General features: G+C 47.0%; 1 protein-coding gene across 2 annotated transcripts in view; it reads left to right on the top strand.

Moving 5' to 3' along the window:
• The window catches only part of Klhl3 (kelch like family member 3), a 106,627-nt gene that overhangs the window by 15,795 nt on the left and 66,913 nt on the right, over window positions 1-23,919 (top strand). Inside the window, exons 2-3 of one of the 2 annotated variants that reach the window (XM_050144404.1) lie at window positions 5,823-5,942; window positions 12,689-12,795. In XM_050144404.1, coding sequence (XP_050000361.1) covers window positions 5,823-5,942; window positions 12,689-12,795 — 227 coding nt within the window. The remainder of the gene's footprint in view (window positions 1-5,822; window positions 5,943-12,688; window positions 12,796-23,919) is intronic. The other variant, XM_050144405.1, reaches the window with a different exon arrangement.

The raw sequence follows: 23,919 nt of genomic DNA, 5'->3' as shown, positions 1-23,919 counted from the left end.
TTATATGGTGAATTATATTGACAAATTTTCGTATATTGGGCCATCCTTGCATCTCTGGGGTGAAGCCCACTTGATCATGGTGGATGATTTTTTTTTTGATGCGTTCTTGGATTTGGTTTGCCAGTATTTTAGCATCAATGTTCATGAGGGAGATTGGTCTTTAATTCTCTTTCTTAGATGAGACTTTGTGTGGTTTGGGTGTAAGGGTAACTGTAGCCTACAAAAAGAGTTTGGCAATGTTTCTTCTGTGTCGTTTTCTTTGTTCCTATTTTATTGATTTCAGCCCTCAAATTGATTATGGAGAAATCTCACACTAGTGACTTAACAGCACACATGAAAGCTCTAGAACACAAAGAAGCAGACTCACCCGGGGGTGGGCAGGGCACATTTGCACGTCATTGTCTTTTCAGGGAGGCCTCGTGATAGTTAATGCTGTGTTGGACTTCATGGGCACTTCATATTGGAGGCCCCTTTGTAAACAGTGGGGCGTTAGCAGGCACATGGATTATTACTGGACCATTCTGGAAGGCTGGAAAGCAAAAAAACAGTGGCGGAGTCACCGTAGAGGGTGTGTCGGTTCCCCCAACCTGCCCGTTTGGTTTATACCTTTTGCACACTTGTGAAGTGTAGCTAGCAGCTGTCCTGAGCTCTAACTTAGGAGTTCCCTGCCTAGGACCTTCAGTGGTTCCTGGATTTGTTCCATATTAGCTCTTCTGATCCTGGCTTTTCCACACTGAAAATCTATATTTCATCATTTTATTATATATGAAAGGTTGTTTGGTAAGATACAATATAAATATGATTTAAAAGACTAAATAAAATGAAAACAGAAGCGAATCCTCCTCTCTCCTCCACTCCTTTCCCCTCTGCTCCCACCCCCTCTGTTCTTCTCCCCACCTCATCACTGTCCTCTCCTCTTCCCTTCCACTTTTGACACAGGGTCTCCCTATCTAGTCCAGGCTGGCTTGGAACTCACTGTGTGGCCCAGGCTGACCTTGAACTCACAATCTTCTTGCTTCCGTCTATGATGGGATTATGGACAATTGCCACCACACCCAACTTGGGAGTTTCCTTAACTCCATAAAATGCCTGTAGTAAAATCCCGTAGTAAGCATATGCAATGGGAAACATTAGGACACCTTTGAAATCAGGACTATGGCAGGAATTCATGATTGCTCTCTCTTTGGCATTAGTTTATCATCTTAGCCAGCACAAAATTTCTTTCCGTAAGGAGATGCACAAAGATGATTAGAATTATGTATTCAACCTGGTTAAAAAAAAAAAAACTTGAGGGGCTGGAGAGACGGCTCAGTAATTAAAAGCCCTGGCTGCTCTTCTGGAGAATCTGGGTTTTGATTTCAACACCCTGTGTGTTGGTTCACAAACATGAGTCCAGTTCTGGGGCATGAGATACCCTCTTCTGGCCTCGACAGGCACCAGGTACAAGTTTGCAGTACACAGATGTACATGCAGACAAAATGCCCTACCCATAAGCCTAAAATAATTTTAAAATGTAGACACTAGGCTTAGTGGCACAGGCCCATTCTCCCAGCTACTCAGGAAGTCGAGGCAGGAGAATCATACATACAAACACACACAAATACACACACGCACACACACATGCATGCATGCACACATAGAGATGTAGATGATTATAATAAAATAGTCCCACACTAGCTCAGAATGGAGGATAATAAAGGGTTCTTTATTTAGGGGTAGACTCAGATCAGCAGTCCTCTGCACGAGCCAGGAATAGGACCCAAATCCAGCAGCCAAGAGAGGTGGTGTACATCTGCATTTATAGTATAAGAGACCACGCCCAAGTGGGCAGATATCGTAAAGGCTTTTGACTGAAGGAGTTCCCACAACACATAGACAGACAGAAAGACACAGAGAGAGAGAATGGAAATATCATCTCTGGTATTATACACTAATGATATAAAGTTTATCTATAAATAACATTTAATTGAATCAATGGCAAATAATTTGATACAATGAGATCGTTTGGTATGGATGCTGGCTAGAAAATCAATTTGTAAATGTAATTATATTTCATAAATTGCAACAATCAGCAAATATACTCTAAAAAGAACATTCTCTCTGTCTTTCTCTGTCCTTCTTTCCTTCCTTCCTTCCTTCCTTCCTTCCTTCCTTCCTTCCTTCCTTCCTTCTTTCTGAGACAAGGTTTCTCTGTGTAGCCCTGGCTATCCTGCAGCTCACTCTGTAGACCAGGCTGGCCTTGAACTCTGAGATTCGCCTGCTTCTGCCTCTAAGTACCGGGACTAAAGATGTGAGCCACCACTACCCAGCTATAAAGGACAATTTCTATCATAAAATAATAAGAAAAACTGTAATATACTTAGGACAAAATCAAGCATGATGTGTGTATAAGATCTTCAGATTGTCTTGCAGTCGGTTATGAGAGGCTTCGTGAGTGCCGGGGACTGAATTCCAGGCCTGTGAAAGAGCAGTAAACACTCTTAACCACTGAGCCATCTCTCCAGCTCATTGGTCCTTTTTAGTGTCACTCATGTGCCTGTGTATTTCTAGTTCTGGGGGCTGAAATCTGCTTCTGGCCTCTGTTGGCTCCTGCATGCATGTAGTGCACATATGTACATTCAGGTACACACACATGCACATAATAAATAAATAAATAAATAAATAAATAAATAAATAAATAAAACATTTAAAGGGCCTAGATAAACAGAAGATAGCCCATGTTCATGGGTAGGGAGAAATAACTTAAAAGAAATGTTGATTCAACCTAAATTGATCTATAATGAGGTCTCTCTCAAAGGCCTGCCGGGCGTCCCCTGGAACTTGAGAAGCTGGTTTGTAGAAAGAAGAAAGGATTAGATGGGACATACAAGGTGATTTCTCAAGAACAGCCAAAGGCTTGAGGACTTAGCCTGCCTGTCAAAAATCAGACATAGTGAAGCTACAGAAATAATGTATTTGTATAAACTGACAGAAATAGATCACTGTGTATGTGAAGTCTTGTGAACTATGGTGGCATGACAGGGAATGGGAAAAATAAGGATCAGAGAGTAGAACTCATTGGAAAATTTGAATTTCCTTTTGACATTGTGTTATAAAACTTAGTAGCTAATAGACGAAAGGTTACATATCAAAAGTAAAAGATTGCAATTTTACCTTCCTACCTTGGGATGCAAACTTTTTATCTTTGTGGGTGCTTCCTCTCTCTGGCCACATTTTCTGACTTGATATTCTAATATATATATATTATATATTAGATTATATGATTATAATTGTATATATTTTGATGTGTGTGTGTGCGTGTGTAAAAAGAGACTGCTCATTCATTTCCCAACTACTCAGACATGAATAATCACATGGAAACTATATTAATTACAACATTATTTGGCCTATTAGCTCAGACGTCTTATTAACTAACTCTTACATCTTAAATCAACCCATTTCTATTAATCTGTGTACTGCCACGACGCTGTGGCCTACCGGTAAGTTTCCCTCACGTCTCTCTCCTTCGGCAGCTACATGGCATCTCCTTGACTCCGCCTACTCTCTCTATATCTCTGTTCAAATTTCCTGCCTGACTTTACTCTGCTAAGCCATTGGCTGAAACAGCTTTATTCATTAACCAATAAAAGCAACACATATACAGGAGGCCCTCCCACATCATTTGTGTGCATGCGTCCCTGTACCACATGTGTGCCTGATACTGGCAGAGGCCAGAAGACAGTGTCAAATCTCCTGGGACTGAAGTTAGAGGCAGCTGCCACATAGGTTCAGGGACTCAAACCCCGGTCCTCTGAGGGAGCCATTTCTCCAGTCTTTTAGGATATTTTTTTAACCTGCTTGAATATATATTTATAATCGTCTTTGTGTTTCTCCATATTTATCTTCCTCTGTTGAGTTGATTTCCTTGTTCAAGGACTCCAAACAGCCCCAGAGCTCATGGTCAGGTTTAAGTGAAGGGAGGAGAGGTCAGGAAAGCCAGGAAGGTAGGACCCAAAGGCAGGGGGATCAGACAAGCCATGGGTCTGGGATTTCAGGTAGTGACGAGTACCAGCATGAACTCTAAGACTCCCAGGACTTTGGTAACCCTCGTATAAAGCATCTCTGTCTTCAGCAGTTTGCAAAGTGAGGGAGGCAGCAGCAGATAGAACTTGATGGGGATGTCCTAAGGACCACCTTCAAGGTCACGTCTAAGGACCACCTTCAAAGTCACGTCCTAAGGACCACCTTCAAGGTCTGGGGGCCGGATGAACTGTAGGCTCCCAACTCTGCACAAAGGGGGGCGTTTCTGTTTTCCCCGCTCACAGAGTGGAGTCTGGCCTAAGCAGTTCCCTCCAAGGTTCTGGGTTTGACTCTGGAGCTCCTGTCTGAGGAGAGAGCCTTCCCTTAGTCATCTTGCGAGTCCCCCTTCCTACTCCCAGGACACTGCAACATATTCAAAAGTTTTATACCTTGATTTTCGTGCAAGCAGTGTTGAGACAATGAGTTATGAGGTTGTGCCTGTTCACACAGGCCTCACAGTCTGTGCTTCCCACAACTTCAGGCTCCTATTTCTCCTTTTAGAATTCTTACTTTACTTTGCTTTATGCAGATGGGTATTTTGCCTGCATGCATGTCTGTGTACTGTGCGTGCTTGCGGAGGCCAGAAGAGGGCTCTGATCCTTTAGAACGGCAGTTACACGCAGTTGTGAGCCACCATGGGGTGCTGGGAATCGAACTCAAGTCCTCTGGAAGAGCAGCCAGTGCTCTTAACGGCTGCTCCTTCAATAGAATGGTGGTTTCCCAAATGTTTTCACTTGTGAGTTCCTGTTCTCTAAACTCAAGCCATTGTGGGTTTTCTAGATTATAGGTGTGATCATTTGCTTCCGGTTTAACCCATTCCTGCCCTCCCCTTGTTCAGGAGGACAATTCCCCCAACTAACATTGCCTCCTATGGCCTCGTTTCCCTGAACCATGGATGTTTTGAACACACTTGATCTTTTCCCCTTTGGTCTTGCCTGCTGTTCCCATTGTCTGGGACGCTGTCTGCCTTTTTAAGTTCCTGGCTTCCTTAAGTTCTGCTGCCAGGCCTTTACTTTTGGGAGGTGTTTTCTACCCTGGCATCACTGAATAGGTCCCTTGTGCTTCTGTAGTTCCTATGGAACTGTAATGCTTAAAATGTGATGTTTGCGGGCTGGAGAGATGGCTCAGCAGCTAAGAGCACTGACTGTTCTTCCAGGGGTCCTGGGTTCAATTCCCAGCACCCACATGGTGGTTCACAGCCATCTGTAATGGGATCAGATTTTTTCTTCTGGTGTGCATGAAGACAGAACACTCATATACATAAAATACATGAATAAATAAATCTTTAAAAAATATGATGCTTGACTGTTACTTGGTTTTCCCCCTCACTGAACTCGGAATTTTGTGTTGGGAGGGACAGGCCTTTGTTACCATCTTGTTTCCCACAAACTGAAATATAATACCTGTCCCTGTCATATATTAGCCTCCGTTAACTGCTAAGTGGATCCACGTCTCCATAGAGAGTGTTAGAAGGCTTATGCTGGCTCCTTCTCTGGGAGGGAGGGAGGGCAGAGTGGAGGGAAAAGACTTCTCACAAAGTCGCACAAAGTCGCAGTGCCTGGTGGGAGAATCTGAGCAGGAGCCTGGCTTCCTCCAGAGAAAAGTGCTGTGCCCTGGAAGGTCCTGCAGAAATGGGGCAGTATTTCCTCCACTGCTGTCTTGGGAGTCGCCCCTCGTGGGTGGCTCACGTCCGTCGACTCATGGGGTCGACAACTGTGCTTGCTAATATGTGACCTCTCTTTCCCTCCATCTTCCGCTCACAGCGTCAAGCTGAGCCCTCAGTCCACGGTGCAGGCCCAGGATGATGAGGAGAGCCGGAGGACGGTCACTGTCAACCCTGCCCACATGGGAAAGGCCTTCAAGGTCATGAATGAGCTTCGAAGGTACTTTCCTACCCTCCCTGTGCCCTTTGAGATGGAACCCGAAGGGTGAGCTCCGCTAGGGGCCGAGAACAGACGTTGGGGCACACCACCTACTGGGTTCCAGCTTCATGGTCCACTCTCGCTCTGGTCCCGCTTCAGATTCCGAGACTGAAGCCTCCCCTTTATAATTATTCAATACCTACATTTCAGTGATTAATCACAGGGGGCATTCATTTGTGGGTAGAGCAGGTCTGTGGCCTAGCCTGGGAGCTGACATTGGGGTGACCACTCACTGACACACAGGGCAGATGTGATAGCAGATGGCACACTGTTTAGCTCCCTCCCTCTCGTCTCTCGGACGGAGTTCGGCTTGGGAAGGCTGCCACACAAGTGGCAGAATGCGCCTCTCCTGAAACGTATGTCTACTCTGTAAAGACGTGGGGTGAAAGTGCATCTAATCCCCCCAAGTTGGATGGTGAGGGCAGGAGGGCTATTTGTAAGGCCAGTGTACATGTTTGGCAAGCATGGTGCGAGATGGGTTCTGGGCACTGGACGTGTTCTCTGGTACAAAGCCTTTCTCAGCTACTGCCCAGGCCCTGGGAGGAGCGGGTAGGAGCCACAAGGTCAGGAGTTTGAAGAGTTATTGAAAAGAGCCTCTTAGAGCAAGTGTGCTCGGATGTAGGATGTACCAGGCCCGACAGCCGCAGGTGAACACACTTATATTTGTTTTCTAAAGGGTGGAGCAGAAACAAGCATGAAAATGAACTTTGGGCATGCAGGAGACACTTGAGCTGAGTGTTGAAGGCCAAGGAAGAGTTAAAGACACAAAGGGGGGTGGGCAGAGGGAGCAGCACAAGGCTGAGAAGTGTATGCCGCATGGGGGATGGACCATATTTAAACAGACGCTCTATTTGATTCCTTTAGGAAATCTTTTGAACTTTACTATCATTGTATGTGTGTGTGTACACGTGTGTGTGTCACATCACGCGTCTGTATGTGTCTGTGTGCAGGAACGTGTTTGTACTACAGTGTGCATCTGTGTGTATATGTGTGTCTGTGTGTGGGTGTGAGGGTGTCACAGTGTGTATTTGGGAGGCAGAGGACAACTCTCAGCCAGTTCTCTCCTTTCCCCTTTAGCTGGGCTCGGGGATTGAACTCAGGTTGTCAGGGTTACACGGCAAGCTCCGTATCCAGTGAGCCACCTTGCCAGTCCTGAAGTTCTCACTCTCTGTTTGTTTTCTCAGTTCTCCTTTCTGCATGGCCAGTACTTAGCGCACGCGTGCGTGCACACACACACACCCAGACCCACAAAATTAAATTAAGCAACACATGGCATATTGTTCAATTTGCTTAGGCCTCCCGCCAGATTCCCTGGAAAGTCTGGGAACGTAGGCGCTAGGATGGAGGCCATGCACACGGACCCTGAAGAATCTTTGTGGTCTTTCCTAGACACTGTTGGAGCTCCACGTTTAGCCCCTCAGGGCACAGATTAAGTAAGTGGGGTTTTCTCCCCAGGCCTGAGTTTTCCTGTGCAGATTCTCCCTCCTCACCCCCGGCTATGACACCCCTTCCTTTTAGATTTAGAAGTCACCCTGGTGTACCTGTTGGTTCCTGGATTTCACTTCTTTCTCCAAGAGTGTCTGCTTGGCTTGGGTCTGCCTCTGCCTAGGAGTCGTACTGTTCCTTCGCCTTTTAGGGCTTGGCACTGCTGACGTCCGAGGAACGCCAGCTCCTTCTAGACACCGTGGAAAAACGGAGTCTTGTACTTGAACTCGGTTGGCCTTGAGAATGCACGTAGGCATATTGAAGGCTCTGCTGTGGCCGACTAAAGATTCTCACACGTACCTGAGACTTAGACTCGGGTTAGTGTTTGGGAAAACATTGGTCTGAGAACCACATCCTTTGCTGAGGTTTAAATGAATACTCTCGTCCGTCCTCTTTCTGCTTTGTTCACATGGACCACATTCTGTCTATATCTGAAACTTTTAGTTTGGGTGTTGGCATGAGCTGCGCCTGCCCTCTGTCTCTGTCTTCCTTTCTGCGCTGTAGTTATTGCAGCAGAACATCTAGAGAAGGTAGATGATCAGAAAATCACCAACAGAGGTGGCTCAGTGGTTTAGAGCCCTGGCTGCTCTTGCAGAGGACCAGAGTTCAAATCCAAGCTCACAACCATTTGTAATTCCATTTTCAGGGTCTGACACCCTCTTTTGGCTGCGACAGGCACGCACTGCATGCATACTGCTTAGATATACATCCAGTCAAAATACCCACGTACATAAAATAAGAATAAAGGTTAAATGTTTTAAAAAGTCACATAGAATTTTGTTAACGACCTATCGGTAGAGCTTTGGGGAATCGCTTTCTCTTCTTTGGCTTCTCTCATAGTCCTATCACTGAACCATTTTTTCCTATGTTGCTGTCTCTAACATGAATCACATGGATAGACAGCATCCCACTTTTGGCATATTATAGTAAAAGTCAGTCCCCTGCTGATGGATGTCACCATTCCTCATGCCGCATGGGAAAATGCACTCTCAGTGGTTGGCTTTCCATTGGCGTGTCCCTCTCACAAGCACAGACTTGGTTCCGGTACTGGTTCTAGCTCATACTAACCACGTGGCCTTGGGCAATTTACTCTCCCTGATCTCCCTTTTGTCAGCCGTGAAGGGCGGCTAATAACACCACTCTTGCTACATTGTTAATGGTGGGTGAGTGGCCTGCTCACTCTTGCTGGATTGCTAAGGGTTAGTAAGCAACGTGCTCAGAATATAGTACTAGCTCACGTCTTGTGGTTGTTAAATACGCGTGCACCGTGGCAATTACTTCTATAGGATCAATTCCTGGAAAGAGAGTCGATCAACAGCCTGGAAGACCATGGCGACGAGGCCTTAGCTAGTGCTGAGGCCTGGCCCATCACCGTTCTGTCACGGTTAGCTTGACAACAGCAGCCTCTGTGTTGGGTTGCAGATGTTGGGCAGTGGGTAAGAGAATCAAAGCCCTGGCCCTCAGGGAGGCTTCTGTTCTTATGGTACTGAAAGGCAATATCAAGCCCCAAGGTATTCGAAGACCGTCTTTAAAATTAGGGTCGATGGGTAAGGCAGGCAGAAGGGCCTGCATCACTGTGTTATAGGTGGGGCCTGCATTCCGTGCTATTGATCCGGGTGACTTTAATGGGACTTTAGTGGCAAGCTGATAGGCAGACTTCACTCTGCTGAGGTGGCACCAGTGACTGCTCTGGAGTACCCAGGGGCCTGGGTTTGCATCTCCCATTGTCTCCGCGTTCCCCTCCCTCACTTTTGAACTATTTTAGTTCAAGCACACATGCTCTTTGCAATTTATGAATCACACAACTCCCGAGTTTCCTATTCTTTTTACTTCTGTGGTAGAGAAGGAGCTGTTGCCGTGGCAACCACTCAGCCTTGCCCCTCCTTTCCATTTCAGTGCGTGGTTTTGACTGTGGTGCTTTTGGGTGGCAGAGCTCCGGTGGGGGACTCTGGCTCCTGAGCTAGAGCAGTTAGTGGAGACTAATCGTTTCTGGGGATGCACATCCTGACCAGGCCTGAGAGAGGGGAGCGGGAAGCGTGGAGGCTCCAGTCTGTGTTTAACATTCTCTCTGTCTCTCTGCTGAAGGTTGGTTGGCCTTGCTGAGGGTTGCGTCCTTTCAGTGAGCTGTACCCCGGCGCCTTGTTGCTTTTTAGCACCCTCTGCATGGCTACAGATTGTTCTATGCCCTCTTGAAAAATGACTATTACTTGCATGTGTGCACGTGTGTGTGGGTGCAAGCACGTAACGTGCACATGCATATGTGTGTATGTGCATTTAGAGGCCAGAAGACAACTTCAGGCTGTCCTTCCTCAGGAGCCACTCAGCTCTTTTAAAGATAGGGTCCCAGTGACCCGGAATTCACCTAGTAGACCAGGCTAGCTGACCAGCGGGCTCCAGAGAGATTTGCTTGGGATTACAAATGTGAGTCCCCCACACCTAGCTTTTTGCTTTTTTAATTTTGTGATGTGGGTTTAGGGGACTGAGGACCTGCTTGCAAGATAAACACTTTACCCACTAAGCCATCTTCCAGTTCTATTTTTGGGTTTTTGACTTTTGTAGCCGAGGCTAGACTCAAGTTTCTGGACCTCTTGCCTCCATCTCCAGAGTGATGGGGTTCTGGGAGTACGAGGCCACGCTGCCCTGGTGGTTCATTCACGCTGCATGATCTTCACACAACACACACATACTCGCTATGGCATGACCTTCACACACACATGCTTGCCTTGGCATGACCTTAGACAATACAATGCTTGCCATGGCATGACCTTTACAAACCATGTTTACCATGGTATGACCTTCACATGCACATATATGCTTGTTATGGCATGACCTTCAAATGTACATACACTTGCCTTGGCGTGTCCCCCACCCCAGTAAAACATGAAATGTAACAAACTTGAAAAATGAGATGGAAAATGAAGAAGACACCTGACATCGACCTCAGGCCTCCACATGCATGTGCACACATGTGTGTGCACCTGTACACGCATGTACATATATACAAACATGCACCCTCTCATAAGTTAATTGACCATAAATGTCATAAAATACATTAAACAGTAGCAAAAGCCTGTTTTTATGGCCTTCTAACTCTTTTCTGTGGATCTGTACAGCTGCCTGAGCGACTGTTTCTGTGCTGTGATAAAATGCCCGGCAAGGGCAACGAAAGGACAACAGGTCTATTTGGGTTCAGTCTGAGGCTATGCCCATTAGTTGGGGGGGGTCACAGCCCCAGGAACTTGAGGCAGATGGTTACATTGTATTCTCAGTCAAGAATGGGGAACCATGGATGATGGCGCTCAGCTCGTTTCCTCCTGTATATGCAGGCCAGAATCCCAGCCTAGGGAATGGCACCGCTCACGGAGAACAGGTTTTTCCATCTCAGTTAACCTAACCAAGACAATCCTCTATAGGCGTGCCTACAGCCGCGTCCCAGGCCATCCTGGGCCTTTGACAATTGAGATACCATCACAGTGGCTGCTTTTATGTTAGTGAATTCTTTTGGGGGCTTGGTTCTTGCTCAGTATTTTTAGACAAGAGTCTCACCATTTTACCCAAGTTGTCTCAAAACTGGGCGGCATAGTGTTTTTCCCAGTTGAGACAATCAAGAAAACGGTGCAGGCTTGCTTGCTTGTGCTCTTGTGGCTATTATGGCAGAGTCAGTTCTGTTCCCGTTGGTGCCGCCTGCTGTAGAATGAGGTCCAATGGTCTTGGCTTCTTAGTTCCCAAAGGTCTTACCCATCCCAGAAGCCCCACCACCAGCCCTCCATTCCTTGTCTTTTCTGGCCCTAAGTGCCAGCCAGTGATGAAGCCTGGGGATACTTCGGAGAAGGCACTGTATTTAGTCTAGAGAACTGTATTCAGGGTTCAGTCTTCTGATTTGGGCATCTCTTCCCTTCTTTGAGTTTCAGAGGCCAGATGCTATCCAAGGCCAGGGAGCGCGTCTGCAGGTCTTGTGGGCTCAGGCTTTATGGTTCTGTTTCTCTGAGAGAAACTTCAACAGTGCATTGGTATTGGCAGTGACTAAGTGTGCCACTCCAGAGATAGCAGGTGCTCAACTTCTCTTCCACCCGTCAGCCACAACAGACTCATTGATCCAGCATCCTCAGACAAGAGCAAGCTGAGACGAGCTTGCCTTCCTTACCCGTGAGCAAACCCAGATGCCCTTGTCTTCCTTGCCTCTCACCTGTTGCTAGCATTTTAAGAAAGAAGCTAGTGGTGATCAGGGTACCACAGAAGGAGCTTGGGATTCAGTTACGTGCCTTTGAATCCCATCTCTACTTTCTTGTGGGCCTGTGAGGAACTTATTGGTTTCTTTGGGCCTCTGTTCCCTCGTTGCAGGATGCAGGCATAACAATTAGCCTCACTTCAGTGAGTTTGTTGTAGAGAGGATTATATGAAATGGTGTTAGGCTGCGGGGAGCACTTAGACAAGTGGTTGGCAATCCCTCACTCAGCAAATGCTGTCGTGACAATAGTGAAAGGTGAGGTAAGGACCTGGAAGGCTGATGGAGAAGGTCTGGGATTGGCTAGGTCCTGTGGCACCCTAAGGTGCTCAAATATCCTTTGTTTTTTTGGTCTTTTTTGAGGTGTTGGGGATCCAGCTCCACTGAACCCAGAATCTTACATATACTAGGCAGGTTCTCCTCCACTGCCTATACCCCAAGGCCTATTTTACCTTTTGTTTTGAGACAGGGTCTTATTAAATTGCCTAGGCCAGCCTTGAACGTACTCCGTAGCCTTGAACACGAGATCCTCCTGCCTCAGTCTCCTGAGTAGCCAGGATTACAGGCTTGTGCCACCAAGCCCAGTTCTCAATTACCCATCCTGTCGATGAATGCGTATTGATTATTTCCATATATTTGTTTGTTTGAAATGGTGTAGGGTCTATTATGTGGCAGGTATGCAGCCTAGTGTCCAGGGTCCAAGATGCAATATGCTAAGCCCGTTTACAAGTTCATGGTGGCACGTTGGTGACAGCCACGTAAGAAGATAGTTGCAAGATTCTGGTGTGTGTGTTCACATGTGTGCACATGTGTGGAGGCCAAGAGGTCAGTGTTGGGCATCTCACTGAGACAACATCATTGAGCCCTCTTCCCTGCCTGTGTCGAGACAGAGACAGTCTCTGTGCCTGCCCTCTATATGGGCAGCGTGTGAACCGGGTGGGACAGGGGTGGGTGTCCACGCTGTGACCTTTTCTGTCACCTCACTGGTGTCTTGCAGTAAGCAGCTGCTGTGTGACGTGATGATTGTGGCAGAAGACGTGGAGATAGAAGCCCACCGTGTGGTCCTGGCGGCCTGCAGCCCTTACTTCTGTGCGATGTTTACAGGTATGGCCAGGGCGCGCAGCAACCTAAGGAGGACGCTGAGGGCGGCTGCAGGCGGTGGGGGAGCAGGACGAGGGGCGGGGGAGAGGCACGAAGAGCGGCTGTGTTCTGAGCTTTGTACATGGAGAACCTGAGGGGGCCTCAGCCTCAGCCAGGTCAGAGGGACATGTAATCTTCAGGCCCCCACCGGGAACAAAGATAGAATCAAAGGACTCATGAGTCTCAGCATCACAGCCGTGGGGGAATGTCATCCACAGTGTAGACCTCTGGCTGTCTGCTGCGCCTGCTGAGGGCCAAGGCGGAGAACATTCCAGTGAAAAGGGCGTGGCTTCTTCATACCTGGGCCACTGCTCGCCCCCAGGGACTGTTCTGGTCATTTCTCCCAGGCGTGAATCAGGGGTCTCGTGTAATCTCTCTGAAGGTGTGGACATCTGGTGATGGTAGAGGAACCCCCAGGGTCTGCCACAACTCCAGCACCTTTGCCAAGATGGCAGGGAACAGGTCGGCTTGCCTAAGGATCTCCCATAGTTACGCCTGGGCTGAGTCCTTGATCCCATAGGCTGAGCTGCCCGTCTGCGACGCCCCCTTGTACTGTATGACTGCTGTCGGAGGGTGCCATCTGGGCCTGTGAGACATCCAGCCTGCTCAGGTGTCCCTACCACATGCTTCCTAAGTGGCCTGGGCTTGCCCTGAGTGTGGCACCCATCCTCTTACATCTATCTGGGCTGTGCCCTGGTGTCTGCGACACTTGTGCCCTCGTGTAACTGGTGCTTCTCATCTTGCACACGTATCCCCTCAGAAAAGGCCCTTCTTGTTGTTGTCTTAGCTCCACACCAAGGCTCTTTCCATCCTATGTCATAACTATTTTTTTAAGACTAAACTATAGCCATCTGTTTTTTTTTTTTTTTAAACCTGTCTCCTCATTTCTTGTGAAGATGGGACTCTTATTTGATCCGTTTGTCACCCTATCTTAAATGCTCATAGCAGGGCACAAGTATTTTGTTAATGTGTGACTGAAGTGCCACCTGCTTAATTGTGAGCTTTAGGTGCTCGGGAGACCCGTCTTGTCAGCGTTGGGTCCACCCTGCCCTCTACAGAAGACGGTGGACGAGTGCAGGGAGGAAGAGAGCCTGAGCTTGCAGAGCAGTGGACGCAGACCTTTTCCCTCTGTCACGTCTCGTTTTCTCTACTGTGGTGGACAGCTGGGCAGGAGTGACACGGTTGTTGGCAGGGCCTTGGTGTTGTTCTGTAAGAATCCCCTGGCTCATTGCACGAAGGGGTTGGTCTCAGTTTGGAGTTCGGTACCTGCTGAAGTTGGCCAGGTGTCCTGTGTCACTTGAGTCAGGGCAGGGTTTTTACTATATAGTGTGGGAAACCAACTGTGTTCACTACCTGGGGATGTCAGCTGTCCTCCCTTCAGAGCAGCTGTGCTCACCACCTGGGGATCTCACCGTCCTCCCTTAGAGCAGCTGTGCTCACCACCTGGGGATCTCACTGTCCTCTCTCAGAGCAGCTGTGCTCACCATCTGGGGCTCTCACCGTCCTCTCTCAGAGCAGCTGTGCTCACCACCTGGGGCTCTTACCGTCCTCTCTTTAGAGTGGCCTCAAACTCTAGCCACAAGGGTCTTATTTCCTTCCGCCTCTTTCCTTCACCTGCAGCTAGTCATTTTGGAAGAATTTATCTTTCTCCAATAGTTATTTGGCTACAGTTTCAACATGCAGCTTAGCCAGGCACTCTTTGTATGCATGGTTTTTGTAAATTCAGCACTGACAGAGGAATCGGCTCAGAAATATAATAAACTGAACTGTTGGCTCCAACAAACAGGCCTGTGGGTAGCAGAAATGCCTTGGAGGACAGACACAGTTGTGGGCGTGTGTGCTCCTAGGACAGATCTTGGCCGTAACGGAAGGGAGGAGAGGACCAGGAGGAACAAATCTCCCTGCCTAAGCCCTCCACATGACCTGGTGACTGTCCATCCCTTCATCTTTTATCCACCCTTCCTCCTGCCCATCCAGATACCTCTACATGCATTGATTACAGATATAAAGATCAGAAAATGGGAGCAAGCATAAAGTAAAATTAAAATAAACCCGTGCACTACTGCATTTGGGTGACCATTCTTTCAGATGTTCTATTGATGGACACGTACGTATGCAACATAGCTTTCAAAACAAGTGGCTTCACATATGCTTGAATAGCCATGCTTTAATACACATGTATTGAAAAACTGCTGTTAATCTGGAATATTTTTCTTTCCCCTCTCCATTCCGCCCAGCTCCTCTCCACCCTTCATTATGACTCACGCATCAGTGCCTTAGCGGAGTCTCGTGTGGCTTCTCCACGCTCAGATCCCTTTGCCACCCACGCCCAGTACCTTACGCCTCTCTTCGGTATCATGGCTTCCCTCAACGCTTCCCTAACCACTGACCTTGCTTGTCAGTCATCAGCTTCCTGAGGTAAAAAGCCTGTGTCTGCCTAACGAGCTCCACCTGTCGTGGACAGGTGCTCAGAAAACATCAACGGCACTTAGCATCCACCTTCATGTGTTCCTCTGCCCGTGAAGTCATGTCTGTATCCAGATTTTATAGCTTCATAAAATTCCGTCCTAACCGAAAATCCATTCCCTTATTTGTTAGAGATTATAGTTCTTCTCAGCATTTTCGGTTACAAACAATGTTTCCATGGGAACCTGCATCTTAGCCGTCCTTACACCGCTAATCATTTTCTTAGAGTAGATTCCTGTGACAGGAAGCACTTGACTGAAGGCCGTGCACATTAAAGGAAATCCACTATTAGATCCGTTTGTTTTTTTATGTAAATGAGTGTTTGACCACCATGTGTGTATGGCGTGCCTGGTGCCCGTAGAGGCAGAAGGGGGCTTTACAACCCTTGGACTAGAGTTATGGATGGTCGTGAGCCACCACGTGGGTGCTGGGCACTGAACCTGAGTCTGCACCTGGGTCTTCTGCAAGGCAATGGATGCTCTTAGCTGCTGGGCCGTCGCTTCAGCCCAGCCACGCTCATGTTGAAGACCCAGGAGACTCAAGTGTTTTGTATAAACACATATCTCTGAGTACACCTGGGAAGGGCGTGCCCCTGAGTGCCCTGCTGCATATAAGTGTTTACTATTGTTCGTTCACGGTTTTCTGAGTTTCCTCTCTTTGCCTTTGTTGAGCTGTCATTCAGACCTTCACTTGTCCCAGCCCGCGCTCCTACTGGTGCCACATAAGCCTTGTGTGTGTCTGAGACCTCTCGGCTCTGCTTAAAACCTGGTAGAGGTTAAAAAAATCCCCACATGTGGCAGATTCGGCTTTAAAACATATAAATTCACCAGACAAAGGCCCAGGTGGCTTCTGTGGAGTCTGTTTCTCTCAGCATGTTCAAGTCCAGAGGAAAAGAAAGAGCGAGTGGCCTCCTTTTAACTGAGGAGTGGGACTGAGGCCTTCCAATCAGGCTTAAGTGCTGCCAGTTTTCATCCCGTGGTGGCTCCGAATGCGAATCCACACCCCTGACCATGATGATTCTGAATGCGAATCCACACCCCTGACCATGGTGGTTCCGAGTGCGAATCCACACCCCTGGCCATGATGGCTCCTAATGTGAATTCACACCCCTGGCCATGGTGGCTCCGAGTGCAAATCCACACCCCTGACCATGGTGGCTCCGAATGCGAATCCACACCCTGACCATGTCCTACCCACAGTAACAAGGGGGACATGTTGTAAACTAAAGGTCCGAGTGCTTCCTAGAGTATCTACATTCCTCCTGCCTGCAGAAAGGTCTGGAACAGGCAAGTAACTTAATTGCTCCTACTGCTTTTAGCATAAACTGAGTGGCGAGGCCGCAGGGCTATGTGTTGCCCATTCTTTGGTTGCAGATATGGGATGAGTAAGACTTTCTCGTGCCTTCCACCTACTTCAGGGGCCACAAAGTTCTTATGACAACTGGCAGTCCGGCCAACTTTTCTTTCTCTCTTTAAAAAGAAATTTATTCATTATTATTTTTCAAATGATGTGTCTGTGTGTGATGTGGGCACATGAATTCAGGTGCCCACAGAGGGGATAGGAGAGCATCCCTGGAGTTTGAGCTACAGGCAGTTGTAAGCTGCCACAATGTGGATATGGAAAGTGAACTTGGGTTCTTTGCAGGAGCAATATGCATTTTTAACAACCAAGCCACCTCTCTAGTTCCCTGTTCTCTTTGTGTTATGCCCTTTAAACTGTGTTCTGTTGTTTTTACCCAGAGGTCTTTGTTGTACATGTCATGTAGATATATTAAAAACAAGCCTTATTGTTCTTGATTACAATGCAGTAGTCCCACACGAGCTCAGAATGGAGTGTAATAAAAACCTCTTTATTTAGGGGCAGACTTGTTGAAATATGGAGATAGGAGCGACAGGGCTGCGTCCCCGGCACCCGGCCGCCCGCATGGCTAGTTTATACCCAGAAATAATTACACGGAAACTGTATTCTTTCAAACACTGCCTGGCCCGGATAGTTCCAGTTCCTTATGGCTAGCTCTTACATATTGTTCTAACCCATTTTTAATATTCTGTGTAGCCCACGAGCTGGCTTACCAGGGAGGATCTTAACCTGCGTCTGTCTGGAACGGGAGAACCATGGCGACTCCTCCTCTAATCTTCTTTCTCCCAGAATTCTCTTCTGTATACTCCACCTACCTAATTTTCTATCCAATAAAATGGGCCAAGGCAGTTTCTTTATTAATAAGAAACCATTCCCACATTACAGACTCACAGATCAGCAGTCCTATGCACAAGTGAGGAACAGGAACCCAACCCAGCAGTCAAGGGGCCATGCATGTTTTACGTCTGTATATAGAGTACATGCGGCCACGCCCAGAGTGAGCCAGGGTCTTAAGGGCTATTGGCTGAAGGAGCTCCCATAGTACCTCCCCTTTTTGTCTAAAATAGAAGAGTTCTAAGTCTAATATAAAACTATATACAATAAGAACAAATATCAGGTATAAAAATTAGAATTACAACCAGCACAAACATTATCAAACAAGAAATATATGCTAGATGTTTAACTAGCTATCCTATCCTAAGGAGTCTAAGTCTTATGTTAGAAATGGCTTGGCTAAGTCATGAGAGGAAAGTAACTATGACTATCTGGTCTTCAACCCCATCAAAGACCTGAGAAGGGAAATAATATTACTGGAGTAAACAGGAAGTGCAATCAAGCGACTTCCAAAATGTGCAAGAAATGGCAGACAACTGGCTACCTGGGCCATCACCCAGAGTCTCATTGCACAGCTGAACCAGCCAACGCTGGCCAAGGTCTAGAGTAACCGACAGACCATTTTCAGAGGTAGGAAAAATTTCAAAACTGTCTTACCCCGTCCTGGCAAGGATTGGCAGTCTTTTTTCTTAGTATCCTGCTTGTCCAGTCCTGACACCATGCATTTGTCAGTGGTCGAGGCAGGGGCAGTTCTTTGCCCAAAGACCAGTTTTGCCAAGAAGGAAACAAGCTCCAAGTGGAGTGTCTTCAGTGCCCAACACCTTATTTTATGGTATTAAAGGGACTGTGGCCTAAGGACTGTGTGAGCTCAGGGTCTTAGTCCTACCATAATGGCTAAAACAAAACATATTTGGGGTTTTCAACCCAAATAAAACCTTTGGAGTAACCTGGTTCCATTCTTTAGATCCTAGTGTGTTATAGTCATTAACAGTGGTGGTGGTGGTGGTGGTGGTGGTGGTGGTGGTGGTGGTGGTGGTGGTAGTGATGATGGTAATGATGGTGGCGATGATGGTGATGGTGATGATGATGGTGGTGATGGCGATGGTGGTAGTGATGTTGGTGGTGGTGGTGGTCGTGGTGATGATGGTGGCGGTGATAATGGCAATGATGATGGCAGGGGTGGTGATGGTGGTGGCGGCAGCTGCAGGAGTAGCAGTTACTGCAGTAGCGTGTGCCATTTTGAGGGTGGTGAGGGAGAATGTGAGGATCTGGATGGCTACCCAGGGATTCCCGTCTGTTATTAACTAGGCAGCTAGAGGAGGGATGGGGTTCGTGGAATCTGGTTGTTGGGGTGATCTTCCTCTCTGTGGCGTTGCTAAATCCCGAGTCTCAGCCTCCACACTGCGATCGCCTCCTTTGATTCTTACCCAGCGTAGGGATAAAGGCAGACCAGGAAATAACCTTATTTCCCAGGAGACGGAAATTGGACCTTGGCAGTAAAATGGCTCGGGCCACCAACTGCTGGAGGACTAGCTAGGATTCAAGGAGCAGATAGGATATTTCTTTTTGCCGTGTTAAGCTAACAACTGAAGTGAGCCTTAGACCTGAGGTCTAGTTCACTGAGTTGGCAAGGCAGGTCTTAAAACTTGGGTGAGGGTTAAAAACAACATCTTAACTCTTGTGAGGGATCATTGAGTAAGGGGTAAGCATTTTCCTGTTTTCTTTCTGCCTAGGGCACAGGACTAAACTACAGTAGAGATCACTCAAGACAGGAGAAAGGAATTGTGCGGTGTAAGGCCCCTTGGACATAGTAACCCTTCTTTCCCTCTGAGAGCGTGCTCTTGAGAGACCTGCTGTGAGCCTACCTTTTCTTTCTCCTCATCAAACCTTTATCTGCTTAATAATAGGATTGGACTTGTCTGGGAGATGGGCCAGTGATTTTTCTAGACTTCTTGAATCTCGTATAATAATTAAAGATTTTTCTCTTCCTTGCTTGGTTGAGTCTCTGCCCACCTGGTCCTGCTGGACAGTCTTTCACCTGCCAAACAGGACATGTATACATTTAGTTTGCTTGTAGAATCTGGAATGTGGGCTCATGTCTAATGGGCTGTGAAACTGTTCTATGGTTCTGAGAGAGGGCTGAGTTCAAAGTCCAATGTGGATCCTGAAGACTTCAAGGTCAAACCGTTTAGTGCGGGACACCAGACTCTTTCCCTTGCTTGCTGCAGGGACTTTCTCATTGGTAACCCTCTTCCAGGCTCTTTCTTCATCCTCAAACCACTTGACCTGGTGTAGCTACAGTGATCCACTCCAAACAAACATACGGAGCATCCCTCAGCTACTTCAGACCTGCGAGGGTGGCTTTCTTATCCCTCCACATGAGGGCGGAACACCTCAACGCTGTCTGTGAGCACCCAGGCAGCCTGGCTCCTGTCCACCTCTCCAGCTCTCTCAGTATTCCCGGTGTATTTCAATGTTTTTATCGTTATTGTTCGTGTGTGTGTGTGTGTGTGTGTGTGTGTGTGTGTGTGTGTGTGTGTGCACGTCACAGAACATGCAGGGAGGACAGTTTTGGAAGTCCTTTCCTTCCATTATGGGTAGCAGGGTAGAACCAGGCTGTCAGGCTGGGATTGGCAGCGCTCTTTCTGCTGATCCACCTCACTAGTCCTGGACTGAACTTCTTGTGGTTCCGTCAAGGCTGCTTCCTTCCTCACTTCTGGACTTTTTTTTTTTTTTTTTTAATATAGACTATTCTCTCTTCCTGGAATACTTTCCCCCTTATTCTCACTTCCCTTCTGAGTAGCCATGACTCCTCCGGATCAGTGGCTTTTAAAAGTAGGCCAATCCAATAGGAACCGTAGACTCCATGACCAGGGAAGCAAACGTGTGCTCTTGTGTGTTCGTCATGTGTGTAGAGTGTCCAGTGCAGGGATTCCTGGCCGCCAAAGGTCTTTTTTTTTTTTTTTAAAGATTTATTTATTTATTATGCATACAGTGTTCAGCCTCCATGTATGCCTGCAGGCCAGAAGAGGGCACCAGATCTCATTATAGATGGTTGTGAGCCACCATGTGGTTGCTGGGAATTGAACTCAGGACCTCTGGAAGAACAGTCAGTGTTCTTAACCTCTAAGCCATCTCTCCAGCCCACCAAAGGTCTTTCTAAGCAGAGTCCCTTCTTCTAGACTTTACTACCCTTTGTGATTGTGGGGTTGATGGTCTGTCCCATCTTCCCTAAGTTCACTCCGGGAGGGACAGAGGGATGACTTGGTCACCACATGTCCTGTAGCTCAAGCATGTGCTTTCGCTATGTGCTAGCTGAATGAGGAAATATCTGTCCCTCATGGGACACGAGTGTCAACATATGACATCAGAGATAGAACCAAAAAGATATGTAAAGTGAGTTTCTCTGGGTGTCTGGCAGAGCCCCACTGGAAAAAGCCAGCAGAGAAGGCTCTTTTTGGGTTGCACTTAGAGATGGAAAGAGCTGCAGGGTTTGCATTTCTATTTTCTAGAGCTATTTTGTCAAACTTTTAGAGATAACTGAAGAACCACGAATGGCCAAGCTCCTAGCTTGATGTGGTAGCACACTCTGCTCTCTTGGTACCCAGGAGGTTGAGGCAGGAGGATTATGAATTTGAGGCCAGCTTGGGCTACACAATGAGACCCTGTCTTAAGAAGCAGAATGAAACAAGAATGAGCAAGTCTCTGGGTGGCTTCTCTCCCGCAGGAATGACTGCAGCCCATGACGTCATGAGCTGCTAAGAGAAAACCTCTTTCTTTAGCTCCCACTCAGTGGGATACTTCCGAGGTATTTGTTCCTTGCCAGCTCCTCTGCTATGTGACGAGGCTGCTAGGGAACGAGCTTAACAAGATCTCAGCCCTCTTGGTCCTCACTTGCTAACTCGTTTGTCAAAGCTGTTGAGTAGAGTCAGGTTCAAAATATGGAGGGATTTATTAGCTATAAGTCTATTATTAGACATGGGTCGAGATTAAGTCTAGAGTTGGGCCAACTTCAAGTCCTAGCCCTGCCTTTTCCATCTGTGTATGAACAACTCTTGAGATGACAACTCAGTAATTTGCCAAAGGGCAGCAACGTCGCCTAGCTCTGGAAACTGTCACAGGATGAAATGAGGTTCTGTGGGTAATCATTTAGCAGAGGGCCTCGTGCGCGGCAGTGACTCTTACCACTGCCGTTTTCAGGGCCAATTTAAATTAAAGTTTTAATTTGGTATAGTCATTTCTACTGTTTCATAAAAAAATGATAAGATTGGGGCCAACAGGATGGCTCAGCAGGTAAAGGCACTTGCTGCCGAGCCTGAAGATGCAAGCATCGCACACGTACACAAAATAAGTAAACTTGGAAAATTTTAGAAAATTGCAGGAGTATTTTCTAGTTAGTGTCCACAGTTACATCTCTTCGTTTACTACAAGGGAGCTTTCTTTTTAAATATTTATTTATTTATTTAGTGTGTATGTGTGTGCATGTGCGTGCGTGTGTGTGCATGTGCGTGCGTGTGTGTGTGTGCGTGTGTGTGCGTGTGTGTGCGTGTGTGTGTCATAGCATGTGCGCAGAGAGCAGAGGGAAACCTGCGAGAGTTGGTTCTCCACCCGCGGACTCTGGAGGTTGAGCTCCATGGCCAGTCTTGGGGTCAGGAGCCTTTGCTCCCTGAACCACCTCGCAGACCCTCCGCAGAGCGCACTTAGGAAGGCACCGTCGCTGGGAGGCCCGGCATTTGCTTTCAGTGTCCTTTTCTTATTTACTGAAATTTCACAATTATCCAAAGAAGCAAGAAAAGTTTTGTAGCATAGGGTTCCTTAAACCTTTTCTGCTCATGACCATGAATCATTTGAAAATGTAAAGTAGCTATATAAAACAGACATTAAATTTACTTTTTAAAAGTTTATTTATTTGTTTCTTTAAAGAATCTTTTTAAAGATTTAATTTTTTTTAAAGATTCATGCAGTGTTCTGCTCGCATGGATGCCTGCCTGCCAGAAGGGGGCACCAGATCTCATTATAGATGGTTGTGCTGGGACTTGAACTCAGGACCTTTGGAAAGAGCATCCAGTGCTCTTAACCTCTGAGCCATCTCTCTAGCCCCTATTATTTACTTTTTGAGACAGTGAGGCCTGGCCTAGATACTCACTATGTAGCCGAGGATGACTTTGAACTTTCATTGCCACGCCTCCAACATGAGACCAGAATGGAACAAGAACAATGTACGGTGTAAATTTACGGAGACCAAACTGGGAAAAATAGACCTTGTAGGTTAAGAGTCTTGTTTGCAGTTAGGACAGGTAAGGATAACTTCCCATTTGTCCTGTTTGCTTGCCCCACCTGCACTGAGTGTGCTTAATCACCTGTGGGTGGGAGGTTGTGGGCTGGGAATAGGTCAGGATGTAAGCTTGCCTCTGATTGGACGTAGGTGGGAGGCATGTGGGCAGGAAGTGCATCAGGATGTGTGCGTTCCCCTGATTGGATCCGAGGGGAAACACAGTAGCTCTGTGGTTTTGTTCCTTAAGTCCCTGCAAATGTAACTCGTAGCCATTTCCTGGGAACCCAGGAGTGGACTTGGTCAGAGTGCAGCTTCCTGCCAGTATCTAACTAAAGCTTGCTTCAAATTGGCTCAGAATTGTTGAACTGGTTTTTCTCTCGCAGAACTCAGGATTAACTGTATGCTCGTTCATCTCTTTAATGTAAAAATCTGTTCTCATCTTTAATAAATGATAAAATGTCTTCATAGGCCTGAGGAGGTAGCTCTTGTGGAAGAATGTTTACCTAGCACGCAGGAAGTCCTGGATTCAACCCCAGCACAGCTCAAACAGGATTTGGTGACATATTCCCTTAATCTCAGCCCTCCAGGGAGGTGGTGTTAATCCTGAGGAAACATTTAGGTCAGAAACTCAAACAGAAATTTTAAAAAGATACACATTTTTTAACCAATATACAAAGTATTATGGCATTTCAAACAAAATAGTTCTTGTTTCTTCTGCCCACTCCCATCCTCCTGCCCCATGCTTTTATGTTTCTACCCAGTAGCCCCCTTTCCTCCATGTTGCCTAGTTCTGTTTCCTTGCTTCAGTCTTTAACACCTCCCCGCCCCCACTTTATGGTGGCCCCTTTATGTTGTATGGCAAACACCCAACCTCTATACACACACACACAAACACGCACACATACAAATACACACATACACACAAACACACACATACAAACATACATACATACAAATACACACATACACACCCATACACACAAACACATACAAATACACGTATACACATACAAACACACATATACACATACAAACATATATACACAAACACACATACAGACAAACATACACAAACACACACACCACTCTAAAAATGGGGAAGCTAAGACACACATATTAAGAGAAAATATACAATATTTGTCTTTCTGAACCTG

The sequence above is a fragment of the Alexandromys fortis genome, unplaced genomic scaffold (genome assembly GCF_014885135.2).
Source record: "Alexandromys fortis isolate MF-2015 unplaced genomic scaffold, M_Fortis_MF-2015_v1.1 scaffold_1, whole genome shotgun sequence".
Lineage (NCBI taxonomy): Eukaryota > Metazoa > Chordata > Mammalia > Rodentia > Cricetidae > Alexandromys > Alexandromys fortis.
The sequence above is the reverse complement of the archived record's forward strand: the minus strand, read 5'-3'. Positions and strand labels throughout refer to the sequence as shown.